This window comes from Bufo bufo, chromosome 2 (genome assembly GCF_905171765.1).
Source record: "Bufo bufo chromosome 2, aBufBuf1.1, whole genome shotgun sequence".
Taxonomy (NCBI): domain Eukaryota; kingdom Metazoa; phylum Chordata; class Amphibia; order Anura; family Bufonidae; genus Bufo; species Bufo bufo.
In genome coordinates this window covers 767,930,179-767,954,008 of record NC_053390.1, presented here as the reverse complement: position 1 = coordinate 767,954,008, position 23,830 = coordinate 767,930,179, and the positions used below count along the sequence as shown (strand labels likewise).

Genomic DNA, 23,830 nt, shown 5'->3' with positions numbered 1-23,830 from the left:
CTAGAGTTATTGGGTAACTTCGAAAACTCAAAAATATTCCATGCAACCTGAAATAAGAACCCTGGATCGTATTTTGTTGAATGTAGAGGAAATGGGACAGTTCCCTAACGGTCACATCAATGCGGAGCAAATGGGGGCAGTTTGACAACGGCCACGTCATTGCATTCCCTGTGCCAAGCTGTGTGAGGGCCAGGTTAGGCCTCTTTCACATGACCGTATGTATTTTGTGGCCCACAAAACTAAGATCCACAAAAAATCTGTCTCCGTACAGTATTAAAATGTATGGGCTCCAATGAGCTGGAGTTAGTTATTCGCGAAGTCGTGTGTGATTTTGCTGAATAACTTCAGTAATTGATTCTTAAAGTGGAAAACCATTTTAAAGTTTGAAACTGTACCCTGCTTCAGTTCCGAGATACCAGTACCAGCATGTAAAACGGCTAGGGCAGCGCTAAAGCCCGCCCATGAGTGCCGGTGACGTCACCGGGAACACTGCTATTATATTTTTAAAAAAACAGCACGATACAGAGGGGTTGAAAGGGGAAAGAAGTGGATTTATCCGGGTAAGCTTGGACAACCCCTTTAAGTGCACAAAAGGTGGGCCCAAGCCACTCTGTGCTCCCTTGCTCCTCCTGCTTCCTCTTCCAGCCCCTCCCTCTCCTTCTTGATTGACAGGGACAGGCAAGGTGACTTTGCAAGAACTTGGTCTTGCCCGGTTTAACAGTGAATTTCCTGGAGACAGACCCCTTTATTCCCTGTGTTCTCTGCTGAATTTCTGAAAGACCGATTGTTTCAGGAACATGCTGAAAATCCTGCAGACTGACAAACCGTGGGGTCAAGGCCAACTCCAGTTTACTTGTATCATTCATTTCTAAGTTTACTGTTTTTTTTAACAAAGCCCCATTGACTTTGTATTGAATTGTTTATGACTGAAATAGTGATCCACTATCTACAAACCATAGAGGAAGAATTCATTTATACTGCATAGGTGCACACAATCACTTGGCATATACAGGTACGGTGGAAAATATCACACTCACGTGAATTATTCCTGCCTCCGGCACAATAAGTTAATTAAATGTGTGAAGCTCACTGTGTGGTATACATGGCTATATAGAAATATAGAAAAACCTGCACTTCTACAATACACTGTTCTAGAATTTCTATATACATTTGACACAATTAATAGGAAATACAAATTTTTTTTCTCATTGACTTTCAAACTAGAAAAGTAAGAAAAAGATAAGTAAGAAAATAAATCAACAATATAATATTTTTAAATCATTTTTAAATATTTTTAAATAAAGCTTGAGTCAGACCCCCACTAATTTGATATTGATGACCGATCCTGGGGGTAAGAAAACCCCCAGATAACCCCTCTTTAGGTACACGCTGTTTGGTCATGATGGCATATAGAGTACATACAGAGTGATGGCATATTCATATAGAATATCTGACTTACTGTATCTCTTTGGTCCATCTTCTAAACAAAATGACAGTGTTAACGTTGCATCATCTTCAAAAAATTCTGTAGTAAAGGCATCCCACCAAAGATTGTCACTGTCCTAGCAAAGAAATCAGAAATGGGTATCAGTACATACATTCCCAAAAGTAGCCTAGGATGTTAAAAGCGTTCACCGTTGTGAATTTTCTGAGGGAAAAACACGGGGATCTCATGGTAAAAAATTTGATCAGCTTTTGGAACACCTCTTGAATCTTGACCTATAATATTATATTTAAAACCAAAGTATTCCATTTAATCTATTTTTTAGTTTCTTTTTTCCATAATTGTTAAGGTATCATTAACGTTCTTCGAACTGATATAAAACGAGTAAATTCTGTTTAGTATAAAATAACAACACAACAACAGTGATTACATTTTTGGCAAAGAAAGTCGGGCCTGATTCAGAAGGCCGTATTTTTCGTGCAGACTGCGCACAGATCCATAGAAGTCAACGGTGCAATCGCACTCCATTTTTCCACATAGACCATAGGTTTGTGTAGAGAAACTCAGTGCACACACTACACGTCTCATGGAACATAAACCTGGAAGCCATTGGAGACAGTCATCTCTGATGGGTGCCAGGACTGTCCCCTACGCAAATTAAAAATCATCCATGTGTTGTGGCTGCCACGCAGATGATTTTTAAAATATAGCAGTCTGAATCAGGCATCAACCAGATGTTGTGAATGTTTAATAAACCAAATAAGTATACTGTATTTTATTGTTCTTGGCCCCAATTTTGTATGTAAGTTGGTGCAGTTAACTGATATTTTAGATAGTTTTTTTGTATTTTGAAATAAGTTTTAGATTTTTTTTTTTTTGCTGTGGTTTCCAAGGTAGCTAGGGATGCATCAAAGCTCACAAGCCCTTCACCCTCCCACACACAACCTAAAAATATTGCAATTCAAAAGCGTAATAATACATCCTTCTAATCGTACAATGATCTGATCATAGGGACTACATCACTAATATACATTCCCCGAAATGGCCCAAGATTACCTTACAGCATAACATTTTATTTAAAAAAAACATAAAAAAACAGCAGTTTCAAAACAAATGCTGGTTGGACTTTGTAGATGGCAGTCAGATCCGTTTAATTTACCATAAACTGTAAAATACTCTTGGTGTTGTGAAATTGGAAAAACATGCCAATTCCACCAAGGTTTTTGGGGTTTTGTTTTTATAGCGTTCACTGTTTATTCTGCAGGTCAGTACGATTATGTATTGCCATAAGCACACTGACCTGCAGAATAAGGTTGTTAATTATATCAAATTTATATATATTTTTTTTATGTTTTAGTATTTTAAAAAAAAGTTTTTATTTTATCGCCATATTCTGACACCCATAACTTCTTTTTTATATTTCTGTCTATGTAATTTTTTTTTCAGGATGAGCAGTAGTTTTTATTTTATTTTACTACCTTTGTGGGGTGACTTTATGATCTATTTTTGTAAAAAAAAAATTGTTGGGTGAGGTGACCCAAAAACAGCAAATCAGCCTTTTTTTTTCTGCTATAGCATTGACCGTGCAGGAAAGTATTTTTTTTATATTTCAATAGTTTAGTTGGACATTCAGAAGCGGTGATACCAATTACTCTTTTTTATTGTTTTGTTTATATGTAAAATCGGGAAAGACGGTGATTTGAATTTATACTATTTTTGTGTTTACATTTTTTCAAGCTTTTTCTTTTACCTTTTTTTTATTATCATTTTTAGTCCCCTTAGAGGACTTGTACAAGTGAACTCCGGATCGCTTGTCCAGTAGACTACTATAGAATACTAGTGCAGTCCAAGCAATTTTCACTGGCTGCATGTAATACAGAGATAATGCCAAAAGTTGCATTATCTCTGTATTACACAGCCAGCACTCACCACCTATGGAGGGGTCTCAGCATGTAAAACTGCTCCATGCACTTGCATGGCACCAACAACATACAGTTGTGTTGTAGCACATGTAAAAGTTAATCACTGTAATAACCTGCCTTGCGGCCATAAGCTTAGCAATGGAGTGTTATATACAGCAATTTCAATAGTATTCTCTTAGGAAATGACTAATTCTGTCATTTTCAAAAAGACCTGGGGAGTTTAGGCATTCAGAACCCAACTTTTTTGGCTTTAGCTTTTTCACATTCTGTATATTATAGTGTTCCATTACTCCAACATGTCTTTTTTGGGTTGAACAAGTTGTACTTTTTTAGGACATTATTTAAAGGGGTTGTCTCACTTCACTAAATGGCATTTATCATGTAGAGAAAATTAATACAAGGCGCTTACTAATGTATTGTGATTGTCCGTATTGCCTCCTTTGCTGGTTTGATTCATATTTCCATCACATTATACACTGGTTATATCCAGGGGTTACGACCACCCTGCAATCCATTAGCAGTGGTGGTTGTGCTTGTACACTATAGGAAAAAGCTCCAGCCTATGCACACTCCCCTGGCCCCAACCTCATTTTCCCATAGCTTGCAAGCACCTTCACCGCTGCTGGATTGCAGGGTGGTCATAACCCCTGGATACGACTAGTGTATAATGTGATGGAAAAATGAATGAGGCCAGCATAGGAGACAATATGGACAATCATAATACATTGGTAAGTGCCTTGTATTACCTTTCTCTACATGATAAATGTCATTTGCTGAAGTGAGACAACCACTTTAAAGATATGCATTTGTTGGCATTTTCATATTAATAATATGGTCAAAAATGAGAAAAAAATATTTTGACGTTGATTTATTTATTACACTGTTCACCAATCAGCTGAAATAGTGTCAAAAGTTCAATGTATAGATCATTACAGTTATGTGGATACTGGAGATAAGTACAGTAAGTCCATCCTGCAGATTCAAAATTTGAGCAGAATTTTAAAAAAAGAGAGCGAGACGCTTTTTCAGGCAATCAAAGCAATTCCTGTTCAGGTAGAATTGATTTGAATCGAAACAAAGCTTAATCGAATCCGACTTAAATAACATTTTAAGAAATTTGCTCGTCTCTCGGTTACCAATTCTTTTTATATTATTTACTGTCTTCCAATGAATTTGGAAGTTTATTTTTTTATTAAAAAAAAAGTTTCCTCTAAATTTTGTAATAATTATTTTATTTATGTTTTATTAAATAGCAGATGTCCTTTTATTAATCATAGTTACAGTACAGGGCTCGTTTTAGACAATGAGTGGGGCTGTGCAAAATTAAAAATGGGGCCACATATGAAATATTGTACCTACGACACACTCAAAATAAGTCATTTCAGAAGGCAAAGAGTTGCAGAGCGTATCTCTACATTTCTTCAAAATTTTGAAATAGTATTTTTTATTTATTTATTTTCAAAGTATTGGTTTTTATTGATCATAGTTACATAAAGTTACACAATTAGAACTGATGAAAAATGACATACGGTATGTAAATTAGGTCCAACCAAGGGATGGGAAGGAAGGGAAGAGGTATGGGTAAAGTTTAGAAATTTGTTTCTCCTACTGATCCAGCAAAAGGTTAATGAGCCAATCTGTCCTGAAAAGAAAATAGCATAAGGACGTGAGAATTTCTTAAAATTAGAATCCCAATTCTACCTGAATCAAAGTGTAACGGTCGCGTACGTGTACACACACACACACACAGGGGGAGGGAAGTGACCACTGCGCTCCACCCTTACCCCTGGCCCTGCCTACTTGCCTCGCGAGTCCTAATGACAGGGGACAACTGGACGGCAATCCCTAGCTTGGAATAAGTGCAGGGATGACAGACAGACAAACAACAGGACGTGAACGGACCGAGTCAATACCAGGAAAGCTACAAAGTACAAATGGAGCAAGCAGAGAATTGTCAGGAGAAGCCGGGGTCAGAATACCAGGAGAGCAGCAAAGTACACAAGGAGCAGGCAGAGGATCGTCAGGAATTCAGCAGGAGGTAAGTACGCAAGGAAAGACAAAATCACAGGTGGAACCTAAATTAACAGGCAACCTGTGGCCAGCAGGCTGCCTGTATTTATAGTGGGGAGTGAGGGTCATGTGACGTGGCCAGCGTCACATGACCGACAGACCAACCAGTCGAGCACTGAGTGATCAGCTCGGCGCTCAAGGCAGGAGCAGGGGGCCTCCCAGCTAACAAAGCCGCCCTGGGAACGAGGTCAAACACAGATCCTCGCTCCAGAAGCTAAGCAGCAGGTCTGCGGCTAATGGGAGACCGAGTGCACCTTCGGAACCCCGTTACACAAAGGTATTTTTAATGACTGAGGGAGGGACAGATTGATTTCTGGGAAACATATGTGCAAATTAGCTTTCCATTCAAGTCAGTTCTCAACCTTTTAAAGGGAATCTGTCCCCTGCGTTTAGCATTTTAAGCTTTCAACATTGCCATGTTCAATAAAGTACCTAATTTCCTGAAGTGGTCTTCTTACTTTATTTTGTTTTGTCATTTTGATAAAAAAAGATCTTTTTCTGATATGCTAATAAAGCTCCAAGGTGCCCAGAGGGGCGTTTTTTTCCCCTCTCTGGAGCCCAGTGACGCCCCCTTGCAGTGCCCAGCCCGCCTTAATTTGAAGCCCAAGAACGCCTCCTGATCCTGAAATAACCTCCCACAGCCCCGGCAAACGGTTCCGCCCCCTCGCCACATCATCTTCTACCTTCAAGAAATGCCCCGTTCTTGTTCCTGTCGGCCGCCAGAAATCTTGCGCAGGCGCAGTACCGCCTGCGGCCTGCAAGATCATCAAGCTCCTGAGGGCAACAGCCTCAAAAGTCTCACTGGGCATGCACCAAGCCCAGTGATGTAATCTGGGCGCTGTTGCCTCAGGAGCTTGATGATCATGCAGGCGCAGGCAGATTTCTGGCAGCAGACAGGAAGACGAACGGGGCAGGTAGAAGATGACATGGCGAGGGGGCGGAACTGTTTGCCGGGGCTGTGGGAGGTTATTTCAGGATCAGGAGGCGTTTTTGGGCTTCAAATTAAGGCGGGCTGGGCACTGCAGGGGGGCGTCACTGGGCTCCAGAGAGGAAAAAAAAACTGCAGGAAATAAGGTACTTTATTGAAATGTTGAAAGCTTAAAATGCTAAAAGCAGGTGACAGATTCCCTTTAAACAGGCCTTCAATCATAACTTGAACAATTGCTGCAGATAGCAGTTTTGAGATGATTGCCCCTGATCAGTGGAGAACAGAGAGAACTGGCTTAGCTAGGTGAGAGGCCTTGGCCAGGATCTTGGGGATAGGCGCAAGGAATCTTATATGTCAGACAATACTAATTTGCATATCTTTTCCCCAGAGGAACATTGCTAGGCCTGTAAGACACCTACTAGGCACTCTCCATAAGTAGAAATAGTACCCACCGGTTACTGACCAAGGCCTCTCACCTAGCTAAGCTAGTTCTCTCTGCCCTGCAATTTCTGTCTCTCTGGAAAAATTCTACCCAAACAGATCTGAAGAAATTCTGATTCTACCGAATCAGATTTAAACAAAAATTGGGTTGAAATTCTATTCTAATTAATCTATTCGCTCATCTAAAAAAAAGCTAATTTTCTCTGAATGGTTAAATGTACAGGCAGATGCTAAAACTTTCACATGGCCAGATGCAAAGTGAGATCGGGGCAAATGATCATTATTACAATGGTTTGTCCACCATTCACTTTGCATATCGTCAACAGCACATCATCTGTTTACACAGGGTAATATGCTGGCAGCAAACAATTTTGGGTGCCCCAGGAAAGATGCAATCACCCAACAAACCAGAGTTTTGCTCATTGGCCAAGTGATCAATAGCAGGTTTATGTGAGCCAATTACCTGGAAATAGTGTTTGTAGGAATGTTTGGTGGCAATAATTGGCCTAATCATCAGCCAGTGTAAAAGAGCCTGTAAAAACCTTAGGGCTCCTCTACAGAACCAAAGGCATACAGCTTCCTAGTATAAAACTGCACTGCCACCTAATGCAATACTTAGAGGGGGAAAACTCTGTATATACAGTATGGAAGCTGAATAAATATGCCACATCATAATTTTTGCATGATGATTTGTGTGAAATCTGACAAAAGCCTCTATAATAGTATGGGATCAGAAGCATACAGGCATACAGGAGGTACAGTAAGGGCCCATACATTTGTATTATATTTTGTGAAATATTAAAGCTCTATATAACTCATGGGTTGCATGAAACCATAATATGGCTGTTTGTATGAGACCATAGGCTGGCAATAGAGGCAGTGACGTACATAGAGAAGTAAGGGCCCCATAGCAAGGACCAGGATCAAACCAGGCCCCCCACACAGGACAGAAGGGTTTCTGCCTAAAGCCTTTTCAATGACCCTTGGGCCATTTTTCCACTGCCTCGTTTGCTAAAAGTTGTTTATTTATAGAGTAGAGTCCTGACCAAGTTTTCACCTCCAGTAGAAGAGGAAATAATCCCAAGCCTAGGCCCCCTCTTGCCCTGGGCCCCATAGCGGTGGCATGGTGTGCCGCTATGGTAGTTACGCCCCTGAATACAGGATATATCTGTGTTGGGCAACCGCTAATTCAGCTGACAACTAACTCTTTCAATCCCCCCCCACCACGCACACACACGCCCACTTGGCTCAATCAAGCATGCATGTGTTACAAATGGGGAGTGGGAAGAAATTCGCAGCCACACACCTCTGGCAGTATCTTATTTCCTCAAGAACAAAAGGATTTGACAGTTGAAATCCAGTTGGGAGTCCCCAATACACATTAGATCAGGGATCAGCAAACCTCCGGCCAGGGGCGGATTGGCCATAGACCTTACAGGGAAATTTCCCGGTGGGCCAATGCCCAGGGGGCCGCATGGGCCCTCTTCACGGCCAGCCAGTGTACGTTTTTGGGGATGTATTTTGTGCTGCTAGCAGTATTTTGTGATGGACTGTGGTATTTGCCTTTGTTGAGGTGGTATAATGTGCCACAATATAGTATTGCTGGCCCTGCCTTCCATCAATTTGGACCCAAGTACAAAACGGGGACACTTTTAGTATTTTTTACAGGGCCACATTAAGTTCCCAGTCCGCCCCCGCCTCCGGAACTCCAGCTGTTCAGAAACTACAACTCCCAGAATGCTTCATTCACTTCTATGGAAGTTAAAAGAGCAGCCGAGCATGTGTGCATGCTGGGAGTTTCACAAGGAGTGTTTAAGGTTGCTGATCCCTGCATTAGATAGTCAGGTGGTCCTAACAAAATTGTCAGGTTCTGCACTGATTTGTCTAATATGGCCTCCTTAAGAGTTTTTCAATGGACACTGGGCTGTATGGGCAGGCATACACATTTAATAGCTGTCGGCCAAAAGATTGTTCGTCGACAGCAGTCTCTTTCAACGCTCCCCATATACAAACACGGTCAGCATGGTTGAATGTTTATGTGTATTCAATTAGGAGTCCGTGAAAAAAAAGTGGTTGACAAATACTTCTGGAGGTGTCTTATCTCCTGTGAAAACCAAAGGATCCAGCAAAAAGATTTACTTTGCCCAATCCTCCTCTCCCCCACATCGTCTGTCAGGGGAGAGTCAGGAGCTCACACACATTAGACTGTCGGCCAAATCCGCTGTTCTCGGTGGGTTCAGCCAACAATAAATTAATAGATATATAGATAAGGTAAAGGACGGCTCTTCATTACTATAACAATAAATTAATGTATAGGAGAACCTTAAGGGCAGAGATCACATCGTCGACTGATTACAAAGAAGCTTTACAGAAGCAAACCCTGTGTTTCAAACTTCCATGTTGTGGTCAATGCTGTTAATGATGCTAAACCACAGAGATCAGAAATTTCTTGATCTCTGCCTTAAGAGGAGCCACAAGATCACACCATGTACTTCACTTCTTGGAACAGAATTCTCTTGCATTTTGCTCATTAAATCCTTAGAAATCCTAGTTATAAGAAGATATGTCATTAGCAAATCATAATAGAAGTTAAAAATATTTTAATATTATTACATGATGGAGATTGGATATAAGAATGATTAGTTAAGAAACAGAATTTCATGAATATTTCAAAAATGACAAAAAAAAGTTCAACCTCGTCAGCTTTATCTGATGGCTGAGGGGCTACATGGAGCTTGTTAAAACTCCACTTTCCAGTTACCAGCCATGTCCTTTACCGAAAACAGGGATTTCTTTTTATTTAATTTATTTTATTTTTACTTTTCAGGAATATTTCAAAAATGACAAAAAAAAGTTCAACCTCGTCAGCTTTATCTGATGGCTGAGGGGCTACATGGAGCTTGTTAAAACTCCACTTTCCAGTTACCAGTCATGTCCTTTACCGAAAACAGGGATTTCTTTTTATTTAATTTATTTTATTTTTACTTTTCAGGAATATTTCAAAAATGACAAAAAAAGTTCAACCTCGTCAGCTTTATCTGATGGCTGAGGGGCTACATGGAGCTTATTGAAACTCCACTTTCCAGTTACCTGCCGCATCCAAAAACCAAAAACAGGGATTTCTGTTTATTTCACTTTTCTAGCTTTGCAGAAAATACACAACTAACCCAATTAAACCTCTCCGTTCTTACTGTTGACTTTTACTAAGCAGGACAAAAGCAAAGAAGTTTACGTTAAAAAAAAAGTGAACACAAAAATTGCTTTTTTGGCAAAGATTTTTAAAGTGCAACTTAGTGGAAATTTTAATTCAAAAGATCTGCTCAGCTAGAAATGCAGAAATCAGTACTGGCAAAAAAGTGCTTCATTTTCCATGAGTAGAGAAAAAAAAAGAAACAAAAGATTAAAAACTGAAATTCGAGAACTGCCCTAGGCAGGTTTAAGTTATGGACTGACAGGTAGTGTGGAGTTCTACCAGACTAATTATTTTCCTATTCAACGGTAATGAGAAATTGCCATGGCAACTAAGTTCTCCCCTGGCAGATGGTATAGGCACACCACACACAGTCATGTGAAGGGAACAAGTAACACGCAGCATATACCCACAATGTGGACTCATTTTCTTTATGATGCTCCCCACTTACATGGAGTAATTGCCCTATCGTGGATAATGGGTACAGGAAGACCATAAAGCCTATTACTGGAAAATTATAAGGAATGCATTAAACGTCATGGATCATGGTGCTATCTAAAATGTACTTATATCTGTTCATATTGCATCATTACCTTCTACATATATGGGACATAATAAAATCTTATAGGACTAGAAGGTAATATGGCTAATTGGTTTTCATTAGACATGGAGGGAAAACAATAGAAGGCAATAAAAACATTAAGGGGATCATCAGAAAATGACTTAGTATATATTTTTTATATTTTTCATGTGAAAATCCTGAAATATTTCCGCTTTCGTACTAGTGACTCGAAACAGGATAGGACACAATAATACAGGACAGGACACAATAATAATTATATAAATATATATATTCTTAAAGGGGTTATCCAAAATCATAAACTGCCCCCCCTCCCATGTGCCGGGCCCCTCACAGGGAATATATTTACCCCGCTCCCTGCGCCGCTCCTGGTCCCCGCACCGCCACTTCTCCCGGTGTGCTGATGAAAACATCCGGTGTCAGGGAGGAGCAGCCAATGGCAGGCAGGGACGGGGACGGGCCTCCCTAGCATCGCAGGTGACGCCTGCCATTGGCTGCCCCCCCCCCCCCCGAATACCGGTTGTTTTTATCTGTGCACAGGTAGAAGCAGCAGCGGCGGTGCGGGGACCAGCAGCAGAGCAGGGAGCGGGGTAAGTATATTACCTGTGAGCGGCCCGGCACATGAAGGGGGGCAGTTTATGATATTGGATAACCCCTTAACCACTTAGTGATTGGCTTATTTTGGGCCAAGATGACTAATCAATTTTTTTTCATTGTCACATTCCAAGACTAGTGATGAGCGGCAGGTCCCATATTCGAATTCGCGATATTTCGCAAATATATGGTAGAATATTCGTCACATATTCGCGAATATTCGTATTCGAGATTATTTAAAATCTGCAATGTAAAAATCGCGTAATGCGAAGTGGGTCAAAAAACGAATATACAGTATAACACTATAGAATATAGTGCTATATACTCGTTTTTAGAATATTCGTCTGAAAACATGATTCCTCCCTGCTTCTTGCTTGTGGGCCAGCTAGTCATTGGCCCACAAGCAACTTAATCAGGAGGGAATCATGACTTAAGAAGAAAAAAAAAATGACGATTATTATAAAAAACGAATATATAGCACTATATTGAATATAGTGCTGTTTATTCGCTATATCGAATATTTGTCATTTTCTAACATCTGAAAACATGATTCCTCCCTGCTTAAGTTGCCTTTGGGCCAATGACTCATTGGCCCACAAGCAAGAAGCAGGGAGGAATCATGTTTTCAGATGTTAAAAAATTCTAAATATTCGATATAGCGAATACTGTATATAGCACTATATTCAAAATATTTGTGAATTCTTGAAGTTGCGATATTCGCGATAAATATTCATAATTCGAATATTCGCGCTCAACACTATCCAAGACCTAAGGATGGGCGGGCATACACATTAAATTGCTCTGCCTTTAGAGGAGCCACGAGGGGTCACGCCATGTACTTCACCTGTTGGAAAAGAGTGGGACAGAATTATCTTGCATTTGGCTCAGTAAATCCTTAGAAATCCTAATTATAAGAAGATACTTCATTAGCAAACCATGATAGAAGCTAAAAATTGTTTAATATTATTACATGATGGAGATGGGATATAAGAATTTCAAAATATTTCAAAAATGACAAAAAAGGTTCAAGCTTGTCAGCTTTATCTGATGGCTAAGGGCCTACATGGAGCTTGTTAAAACTCCACTTTCCAGTTACCAGCCGTGTCCTTTACCATAAACAGGGATTTCTTTTTATCTTACTTTTTGATTTTTACTTTTCAGGAATATTAAAAAAATGACCAAAAAAAAGTTCAACCTCGTCAGCTTTATTTTTCCATTGACAAGTTGTATGAGCTTGTTTTTGAATGTCAAATTGCAGTTTTCAGCAGTATAATTTTTGGGTACAGTATGTAGGCAACGGGAGTCTGTTCCCTCTTAAATCAGTTAGATGTCAAGGGTGCCATTAAAGATCACTGGCCTCAGCATGAAAAGGGCACCCATGCAGATCTTAGACTAGGCCACTGTAAAAAGGCAACGCATTGGTGGTCACTAAGGAGTTCAGGAGATATACTAGCAGGATAGCAACACTGCATACACAGACTATTAGTCCAGGGACCTTTTTCTAATAATTGAATCTGCAAGAAAGCAGACACCCTGATGTACTGTCCATAAAGGCAATGCAGGAAGGATGTTTAAGGCTCCAATATGGCTGCTCAAACATTAACATTTAAACCTGCATACATTTTTCATCTCCATACCTAAATGTATCCTGTTAACCCCTTCAACACTGCCACTGTACATATAAGGCAAAAGTGTGGGGTTTAAAAATGGCGCCCAATCATGAGAACAGTGAGTACTATAACCACCGGGTTTCTCTTTTTTTAACCAGTAGACTCCCAAGTTTAATGTCTACAATCAGCGATAATGCCAATCACAGATGTTTAACCCCCTCCCCCCCCAGATGCCGTGGGCAAATGTGATCAAGGCATCTAGGAGCGGAAAACTTGTGTGTGCTGTGCTGAGCTGTCGAAGATTTCTGTTTTGGTGCATGGACTGCCAGGGGATTCATCACCTGACGAAGCATGTACCTCGTCATAAATTAGGTGCGTCCTCTGGCAGTGCAGGGGATATCAATACCGGGGCAGAAAGTTGCATCCTTTGGAAACATGTCACTGGAAGTAAATATTATGCTGCCATGTTCTCATACTCCACTATCTCTATCAACCAACTGACCAAATAATCTACTAAATATTCGTTAGATTAAAGAAGCAATGATTGAGGAACATGTTAAGAAGACAAGAGAAAAAAGTTGTTGTCCTCTAGCTCTGGTTCTCCATTGAATCAAAGTGAGACCTATTGTCTTAAAATGGTGAAAGGGACCATTTGTGAATCTCCCTAAGAATGGGCATCCCTCTTACACTGACCCCTCATTCAGGAGCCAATAAAAGGAACTTCGAAAACATCTCCAATCTCAGCTAAGGTCAATGGTCATGATGACTCCACAAAGAACAACACAATAAGCACTAATGAAATTTATGTGAGAGCAGCAAGAAGTTAACTTGTTCTGGATAAAAAAACAACAACTCAAAACTTGGTTGACCACGAACACATTTGACTTCTATTGGTCAATCTATACATTTATTATGGAACTGACAAAGACATTTTCATTGACATGCCAAAAATTAAAGGGCACCTGTTAGCAGTTACCATATATGCTGTCCCAAGTGACCGATCCCCTTAGCTAGACACTGAGTCACTTTATTTGACCCAACTGTTTAGCTAAAATCTTGTATTGAACATCTCCAGCAAATGCCGATAAATCCTCATATTCAGGCTCTTCCTGCCCATCTGCCACTGTCTTTAGTAGGAAAAAACTGTCAATCGGAGGTTGGGGGTGAGGGAGCAAGGAGCTCGTGAATATGAGGACTTATTGGCATGTGCTAGAGCTTTTAGGAGTTAGAATAGCAACTGGCGACAGATTCCCTTTAATCGGCAGCCCTGTTTAAATGTCCTATTAGGGCATGTAAGTGTCATGGAGAGTTTTCCCCGTTCTGTTAGCCAGTCGCTAGTAAAAAATGGTTCTTGATGCTATGTAACAGTACATAAGCCCCGACAAAATCAATTGTTTGCTAGGAATATCACAAGCCCGACCCGTGCCAGTCAGCTGATGACCACGGTAATTTACGCTAATATTCCTCATCTCTCGCAAGATGAACAAAAAAACAATTGCCTCATACAATAAAATCCCATATATTTATTAGTGTCATACTCACAATTTTTAGAATTGCACTGAACACTCTAAATATCCTCTTTCAAAAATCTATCCAAACCTAACAATGTATGGTCAGCTGTGCGAAAGCCCTACACCATGGCCCTGAATGTTCCCGTCTTCCATTTCTAAATGCAATGATCTCAATTATAACAATCTGTCAAAGTGAGTCGGAGTCAGAAGACACGGGAGCCAGTTACACTGCTCAAATGTCACCCGTGCTTCACATGTCATCATATGCTGCCTAGATGCCAATTAGTTTAGCAAAATGTCTATTTGTTTAAAGTTTTAAAGGCTACTGTACGGCTGACATCTGCCCGTGCTGGGTGCTAGATTGCATTTCACACTTCATCACAGTAGACAAGTTGACAATTCCCATCTAATTAGGGAAAAAAGGTCTTAAATATGTTAATGTCTTCGTAGTGAGTTTGGGACATGCTATGTAAAAATATCATATTATAGTTACAGTTCTGCTTACGTGATGATCTCTTACAACATTGGAGTAAGTCGATCAAAATGCTGTTCTGGGAGGCCTCAGTAGACAGAGCTGTAGCCAGGCTTTCCTTCACCTGGGGCAAAGACTCAGTTTGCCACCCCAGCCTTATATCTAAATACCCTGGGCCAAGGCAGAGTGACTCATTGGCGCTTCTCCTTCGCATTAAAGTGGTTGCCTCAAACATTGGTGGCATATTGCTCCTCTGGGACCTGCACCTATCTCGAGAGTGAAGCGCCAAAGTGAAGGAGAGGACACTGTGTATGCGTTGACGCCCTTCATTCATTTCTATAGGAGGGCTGAAAACAGCCGAGCACTCACCTATTTTCCGAAATCCCACAGAAATGAATGGAGAGCACACTGCACAAGAGTAGCCAGTGCTCTATTATGTATGGCTGGACTTTTACATGAAGGTCGCTGTCTCTCTTTATCCTTTTATACGAATCTGGAAACAGCCTATGATAATCTTATCATCTCACCTCTGGAAAATTTTGAACTGGGAAACCATATAGGATCTCTCCACACTTCCAGATCTTTCTACAATTATCCCATGGGAGCAACCCTGCACTCCCAAACCACAAAGAACCAAGAAGAACCTCCATCTCACTCCTAGAAGGATCATCACAGACACTCCTTGAGGTGCTTGTGCAGTGATTATGTCTCTTAGGTTTGTTTTATCACTTCTGAACATTTTGTAAGATTTATTTGTAGGGAAGCCTAGCTTTATTTTTTCTTAAGACCTTTTTGCTGTCAGTTTTTGTTGGCAATAATTTCTTCCCTTTACTACCCACTTGCTAAGCTCACACTGTACAGTCCTTTACTGCGGTTATTTGTGCGGAGAGTATAGTCCCCATCTCCCTGCCACTCGCCGTAGCACCTTATCCTACTTTCCTTCCCAATTGGGTATAGCTTTACCAGAGGGTGTATACGACATGTTCTCATTTTCTCCCCCTCCCCCAGTACTGCTCTTTGAGTGTGGATTTTTCTTTGATGTTAAATTTACTGTGTCCTTGTTCTGTTTGTGTTTGGTTAGTTTTTCTCTTTTCTTACAGGTACCTTTTTCTGCATAACTTGATTATACATGGGTCAACACTAACTCGCCTGTGACAGGCTGAGTACCATTATGTATCTCTATACACATTCCCTGGGCCTATACTAAATGGCATTAACCCTCCCCCTTTTTGCTTCATAAAATATTAAGGGCCTTAACGCTCCCTCAAAACGTAGACAAATTTTCTTCTATTTGAAAAAGGAGTGATTCCCTGTGCTTATACTCCAGGAAACCCATTTTAGGTTTGACCACTACCCGAACTCTTCATATTCACATTATTCTTAATGGTACCACTGTGGTGCTAGCTCCTCGGCCTCCAGGGGATTGAGTGTCGGATTACAGAGGAGCACCCCTTTTCACTACTGTTCACATACTTAAGATGTGGATGGTATATATATACACTCACCTAAAGAATTATTAGGAACACCTGTTCTATTTCTCATTAATGCAGTTATCTAGTTAACCAATCACATGGCAGTTGCTTCAATGCATTTAGGGGTGTGCTCCTGGTCAAGACAATCTCCTGAACTCCAAACTGAATGTCAGAATGGGAAAGAAAGGTGATTTAAGCAATTTCGAGCGTGGCATGGTTGTTGGTGCCAGACGGGCCGGTCTGAGTATTTCACAATCTGCTCAGTTACTGGGATTTTCACGCACAACCATTTCTAGGGTTTACAAAGAATGGTGTGAAAAGGGAAAAACATCCAGTATGCGGCAGTCCTGTGGGCAAAAATGCCTTGTGGATGCTAGAGGTCAGAGGAGAATGGGCCGACTGATTCAAGCTGATAGAAGAGCAACGTTGACTGAAATAACCACTCGTTACAACCGAGGTATGCAGCAAAGCATTTGTGAAGCCACAACACGCACAACCTTGAGGCGGATGGGCTATAACAGCAGAAGACCCCACCGGGTACCACTCATCTCCACTACAAATAGGAAAAAGAGGCTACAATTTGCACGAGCTCACCAAAATTGGACTGTTGAAGACTGGAAAAATGTTGCCTGGTCTGATGAGTCTCGATTTCTGTTGAGACATTCAAATGGTAGAGTCCGAATTTGGCGTAAACAAAATGAGAACATGTATCCATCCTCTGATGGCTACTTCCAGCAGGATAATGCACCATGTCACAAAGCTTGAATCATTTCAAATTGGTTTCTTGAACATGACAATGAGTTCACTGTACTAAAATGGCCCCCACAGTCACCAGATCTCAACCCAATAGAGCATCTTTGGGATGTGGTGGAACGGGAGCTTCGTGCCCTGGATGTGCATCCCTCAAATCTCCATCAACTGCAAGATGCTATCCTATCAATATGGGCCAACATTTCTAAAGAATGCTATCAGCACCTTGTTGAATCAATGCCACTTAGAATTAAGGCAGTTCTGAAGGCAAAAGGGGGTCCAACACCGTATTAGTATGGTGTTCCTAATAATTCTTTAGGTGAGTGTATATATATATATATATATTTTTTTATTGGTGAAGGGCATGATCGGGTGCCACATGTACACCTTTATTAATGTTTACGGCTCCCACTCAGGCGAAATGGCTTGGTTTGACAACGTGTTCCCTATTATTGACTCTATTAAAGAAGGTGGAGATTTTAATGAAGTCCATAGCAGTCTGTTCCAAAGACAGAATATAGACTGCTGCAAACAATGATGGAGAATCTGACTTTCCAGCTACAGTAGGGCAAAAAACTATTTAGTCAGCCACCAATTGTGCAAGTTCTCCCACTTAAAAAGATGAGAGAGACCTGTAATTTTCATCATAGGTACACTTCAGCTATGAGAGACAGAATGGGGGGAAAGAATACAGGAAATCACATTTTAGGATTTCTAAAGATTTAATTGGTAAATTCCTCGGTAAAATAAGTATTTGGTCACCTACAAACAAGCAAGATTTCTGGCTCTCACAGACTTTAAGAAGCTCCTCTGTCCTCCACTCGTTAATGGCACCAGTTTGAACATGTTATCAGTATAAGAGAACCTGTCCACAACCTCAAACAGTCACACTACAAACTCCACTATGGCCAAGACCAAATTGCTGTGGAAGGACAACAGAAACAAAATTGTAGACCTGCACCAGGCTGGGAAGACTGAGTCTGCAATAGGCAAGCAGCTTGGTGTGAAGAAATCAACTGTGGGAGCAATTATTAGAAAATGGAAGACATACAAGACCACTGATAATCTCCCTCGATCTGGGGCTCCACGCAAGATCTCACCCTGTGGGGTCAAAATAATCACAAGAATGGTGGGCAAAAATCCCAGAACCACACGGGGGACCTAGTGAGATGACCTGCAGAGAGCTGGGACCAAAGTAACAAAGGCTACCATCAGTAACACACTACGCCAGGGACTCAAATCATGCACTGCTAGACGTGTCCCCCGATTAAGCTAGTACATGTCCGGGCCCATCTGAAGTTTGCTAGAGAGCATTTGGATGATCCAGAAGAGGATTGGGAGAATGTCATATGGTCAGAGGAAACCAAAGTAGAACTTTTTGGTAAAAACTTTTCGTGTTTGGAAGAGAAAGAATGCTGAGTTGCATCCAAAGAACACCATACCTACTGTGAAGCATGGGGGTGGAAACATCATGCTTTGGGGCTGTTTTTCTGCAAAGGGACCAGGACGACTGATCCATGTAAAGGAAAGAATGAATGGGGCCATGTATCGTGAGATTTTGAGTGAAAACCTCCTTCCATCAGCAAGGGCATTGAAGATGAAACGTTCTCCACCATAATTTGCAAATAAATTCTTACAAAAATCAGACAATGTGATTTTCTGTATTTTTTTTTCTCATTCTGTCTCTCATAGTTGAGGTATACCTATGATGAAAATTACAGGCCTCTCTCATCTTTTTAAGTGGGAGAACTTGCACAATTGGTGGCTGACTAAATACTGTTTTGCCCCACTGTAGATCCCAGCTCGACAGGTTGAAACATTAAAGCAGTTACTTAGATAGCAGTAGTCTGTAATATAAGGAATAATTGATGGAGTGGTTGTGAATAAATGCATCTGCAATATTTATTTTACTTTTAAAATGTCTCTTTACTTTCTTGCTTGGAATTAATTGGTGTGGGTCTTACAGCGGGAGTGAGTATGCGGGGGCCACAACAGTTAATTTAGGGTGCGTGCACTCACAGTGGCAACGTCTGCATCTACTATCATTTCAGCATTGCTCATTCATGTGGATCCTTAAACCTTCGAACTTGCATTTCAGGACATATTGCTTATTCCACAGTGGCTGGAAATTACCAGTGCAGAACTAAACAGCTTTGAAAGTGTCACTGTAATGCAGGATTTGCTTTTAAATGCCATTGATATACATAACTATATCTGAAAGTCCATGATACTGATCATTAAAACATGCAGAAGAACTGTTTTATCTCAATCCTTTAAAATAGGGCTTAGCTCATTAAACGCAGCTTTTTTCTTGCAGAGTTTACATTCTTGATGCACTAGTTTTAATCTGAGTATTGTGAGATACTGTGTTACTAATTTAAATGGCTAAAGAAAATAAACTATAAAGCTATGGAAATCGCTGCAATACAGTACAGCTTAGTAGTTAGAAATGAATAAGTAAAAATGAATTACGGTAGTTTGTTAAATAAATAAAGAAATACAATAAATAAATGTATAATTAAAAAGAAAACACGATAATAAATCACATTAAAAATAATAATAATTATAAATAAATAATTCATGTAAGATTATTTTCTGTGCTGATTTTTAGAGCCACGCTTTATAAATGTATCCCCATGTATCCCTCCAGCCTCTGGCTCCAGTTTGGAGGCACTCATAGTCAATAATTTGTGCAAAATCAGTCTGCAGCTAATAAAAACATGCAAATCTTCTGCTTCTTGGAGCCCATAGTGAAACTATAACCCAATGGTGGACATGATGGGGGTTTCAAATGGGACATCAGAGGTCAGCATTTTACTTTCACCCAAGGTCCAGACAAGAGGTGTGCTAATTTACATGTTTAACGGCAGTGTCTCATGATATTCTCTTTTTTAAAAACAGGCATTTATTGCTTTCCTTTTTGGTAGGTGAAAAATAAGGCTTCTATGTTCACAAACTTCTTACTTTATTACATATAGCAGTCACAAAGGGTAAATGCAATATCTTAGGATGATTCAAATGGATGTAATACTGTCTATGGTTGGACGAGGTATGCTAGAGCACGACGCCAATAGCCTTTCTGGCACATAGTGTTTGATTTCAGCTCTTTAATTTCCCTCATGGCCTCCTCCTCCAGCGACACATTACTTACACAGTATGGAAGATAGCTAATGAAGATAATAGATAACAGTATATAATACTATTGTCAGGAACTTCCCCAACAACATTCCAGGAGGATTATTATTCTGACCAGCCAAGACTCGGATGGTCAACCTATCAGTGAATCTGGATGCCGGGTCAATCAGGTCCTCGGCTTGGCATCCAATCCCAGAGCTAGGCTGGGGATTTAAGTCTGGCACTTACTGCTTGATTTTGTTTTACTGGGATGTGATTGTTCTGTTTTCTCAGAACTGAGCTGCATATCTGTTGGACCTGTATATTGCCGGATCTGTATTTTTCCCTCAGCTTGTGTCAGTATTTATGCTTTGTCTACTGATTCGTTTTCTACTGTTTCTTCTGGCTTGAACCCTTGGCTTGTTTCTGGAGCAACCCCTTGTCTACTGATTAGGCTTCTACTGGTTCTCCTGGCTTTGACTCCTCAGCTTGTTTCTGGATTAAACCCTTGTCTTCTGTTGTGGCTACTACTGTCTGTCATGGCTTAGACTCTGCCTTGTTCTACTTTCCTTCTACTCCTGGGTATCTGACAGATCTGCTACCTGTGAGCATACAGCTGTTTTCAGCGCATAAACTAGGTCCTAGCAGAGAAGTCCAGCCTACATCATAGTGGGCTCTGGTGAACACCTAGAGGTAGCTTTAGGTTCACTAACCAGAGTTGTAAAGAAATATAGGTAGGAAATTTTGAGTTTACTAGCAGTTGTCCCAGACAATGACCCTGTAACTTTCTTACCTCTGTAATCTTACTGCTATTTCTTAACATTTTGCTCTGATACATCCAGTACTTTAAAAACACTGATGTTGATTGTATAGGTAAATGCTCTTTTAAAAAAAAAAAATACCAGCTAACATGTCATTTTGTGGATTTATTCGGAATGTTTTCTCTAAGGCTTTCTTTTAATCCTTACTATATTATTATATTGCCAAGTAAAATCATATAACATCTATTGTAGATCAAGCATGCTCGGCTGAACATCAGTTCGGCTCGAGCATCGCGATGCTCGGCACATCATGTGTGCTCAAGCGCAATGCTCGAGTCTCCTCCCCGCACGTTTGTTGCCTGCAGACAAATACATTACCTGCGATACATCTCCTGTATATTGTTTGCGCATCCCAAATAGCTGTGACATTCCCTGTAATTTTTTATTAGCCGCTGGTGACAGCAGCGACATTACCTGCGCTACATCTCCTGTATAACGTTTGCGTATCATAAATATTAGTGACATTCAGTTTAATTTTATCACCGCTGGTGACATCAGCGACATTACCAGCGCTACATCTGCTGTATAACGTTTGCGCATCCCAAATAGGTTTGACATTCCCTGTAATTTTTTATTAACCGCTGGTGACAGCGACATTAACTGCGCTACATCTCCTGTATAACGTTTGCGCATCCCAAATAGCTGTGACATTCACTGTAATTTTTTTATTAGCCGCTGGTGACAGCAGCGACATTACCTGCGCTACATCTCCTGTATAACGTTTGCACATCCCAAATAACAGTGACATCAGTTTAATTTATTTGCGCATACACTTACAAAACCTGCGCTACTGTACGTGTGACATACTTGCAAGCATATATACCATTTAATATGCAGAAGGCGAGCAGTAAGGGACGGGGAAGTGGACGTGCTGCTGATGGTGCACGCAGAGGCTGTGGCCCTGGGCACGGTGAAACTGTGCCTGTTGCCAGAGCACAAGAAATACACTCATCCATGATACCTAGCTTCATGTGTCAGTTTGCAGGGCGGCGCAGGACACCACTCGCGAAGTCATACCAGTGCGACTGGGTGGTCGGTTGGATTGCAGCAGATAATGCTTCCAGTCAGTTTAGCACCACCCTGTCTTCCACAAAGTCTAGTCTCAGTAGCCAAGAGTCTGGTCAACAGAATCCTCACCCTGATCCTCCTTCCTCCCACCATGGAGAGTCTTGCAAAACAAGTGATCCCACACTTGGATATTTCAAGGAGCTCTTTTCATCGCCATTCCTTGATTTGGGCCTCTCGCCAAGCCCGCTTGAAGAGGGACATGAGGAGATCGTGTGCACCAATGCCCAAACTCTTGAGCATCCACAGTCACAAGAAGATGACGGTGGGGAACGGCAATTAGTGTTTCACAAGGTGGATGATGATGATGAGACACAGTTGCCAATAAGTCAACGGCAATTAGTGTCTCAGGAGGTTGATGATGAGGATGAGACACAGTTGTCAATAACTGAGGTTATTGTTAGGTCAACAAGTCAGGAGGATGACCAGAGTTAGGAAATAGAAGAGGAGGGGGTGGACGATGAAATTACTGACCTAACCTGGGAAGGTGGCAAGCCGAGCAAGGACAGCAGTACAGAGGGGGAGGGATCCGCAGCACCGCAACAGGCCAGAAGAGGCAGTGGGGTGGCAAAAGGGAGAAGGCAGGCCACATCAAACAGGCCTGCAACGGTTCCCTGGAGCACCCCCTTGCCGCAATCTCCCTTGCAAAGAATTAGGTGTTCCACAGTCTGGCGCTTTTTTGAGGAAAGTGCAGATGATAAAAGAATTGTCATTTGCAACCTGTGCCGTACCAAAATGAGCAGGGGTGTGAACACTAGCAACCTCACCACCACCAGCATGATCCGCCACATGACATCAAAGCATCCTAATAGGTGGGCCGAATGCCTGGGTCCACAATAAGTGTCTGCGGGTCACACCACTGCCTCCTCTTCCCCTGTGTTACGTGCTGGCCAATCCCCTGTCCAAGATGCAGGCCCGGATGCCTCCCGCCATGCACCTGGACCTTCGCAAGCACCATCAGCTAGCACATCCACTTCTGTGTCCCAGCGCAGCGTACAGATGTCTATACCCCAGGCCTTTGAATGAAAGCGCAAATACCCAGCAACCCACCCACAGGCCGTAGCACTGAAAGCGCACCTTTCCAAATTCCAATTGGTTGCTGAAGGCACCTTTTCCTTAAATTAGTGAGCTCTTATACTGTATGTTCACACTACACTATCTGAAATTAGTTTAAAGAGGTTGTATAGCTTTTTAACAGACTCAGAAACGTTTTAAGAAAAAAAGAAATAAATTAAAAAGCAATACTCGCCTCACCAATCATCTGCTGCTCCTTCTCCTATGTGCCCCACTTGTATGTGTACTAACTGGTCCCCTCGCAACATGAAAACGTGACAGCTCAGCCAATCACTGGCTGTAGCAGGTCATTTAAATGCATTGGAAATATTTTGTATAATGATGAAAAAAAAACTGTAATATGCATTGGTAGCATGCAAGTGTGATTGAGCCCTACCAAAGATCTGACAGGTAGAATTCAGCAACAATGGATAAAGAAGACAGTTAAAGGAACGATCCAAAAAAGGGCACTATAGTTGGATGAATTTTTTGATCCCTGCAGTTGTCCTGATTTTCCATTAGCAAACTATAATTCATACTTACAAAATTCTACAGGGCGCTAACTAGTAAAAACTATACCTAAATTATCATAAAACAGTTCAATTCATGAGAATCATGCAATGGCATCACAATCAATACAATGTAATGCAAAATTCATAAATTATTAAATCGCTCTTTTAGACCTGGCGAGGCTGGTGTACTTACTTTGAAAACTCATGTCAAAATAGCTTTTTACAAGTTTTTCAATTCAGCAAATAAGTGAGAGAACTGTACTTATGAGCTAAAATCAATC

The 23,830-nt window shown here is 41.0% G+C and overlaps 1 protein-coding gene across 5 annotated transcripts in view; it reads right to left on the bottom strand.

Moving 5' to 3' along the window:
• The window catches only part of LDB2 (LIM domain binding 2), a 405,114-nt gene that overhangs the window by 258,152 nt on the left and 123,132 nt on the right, over nt 1–23,830 (bottom strand). For all 5 annotated transcript variants that reach the window (XM_040419061.1, XM_040419062.1, XM_040419064.1 and 2 more), the window contains exon 2: nt 1,460–1,562. In XM_040419061.1, the coding sequence (XP_040274995.1) occupies nt 1,460–1,562 (103 nt within the window). The remainder of the gene's footprint in view (nt 1–1,459; nt 1,563–23,830) is intronic.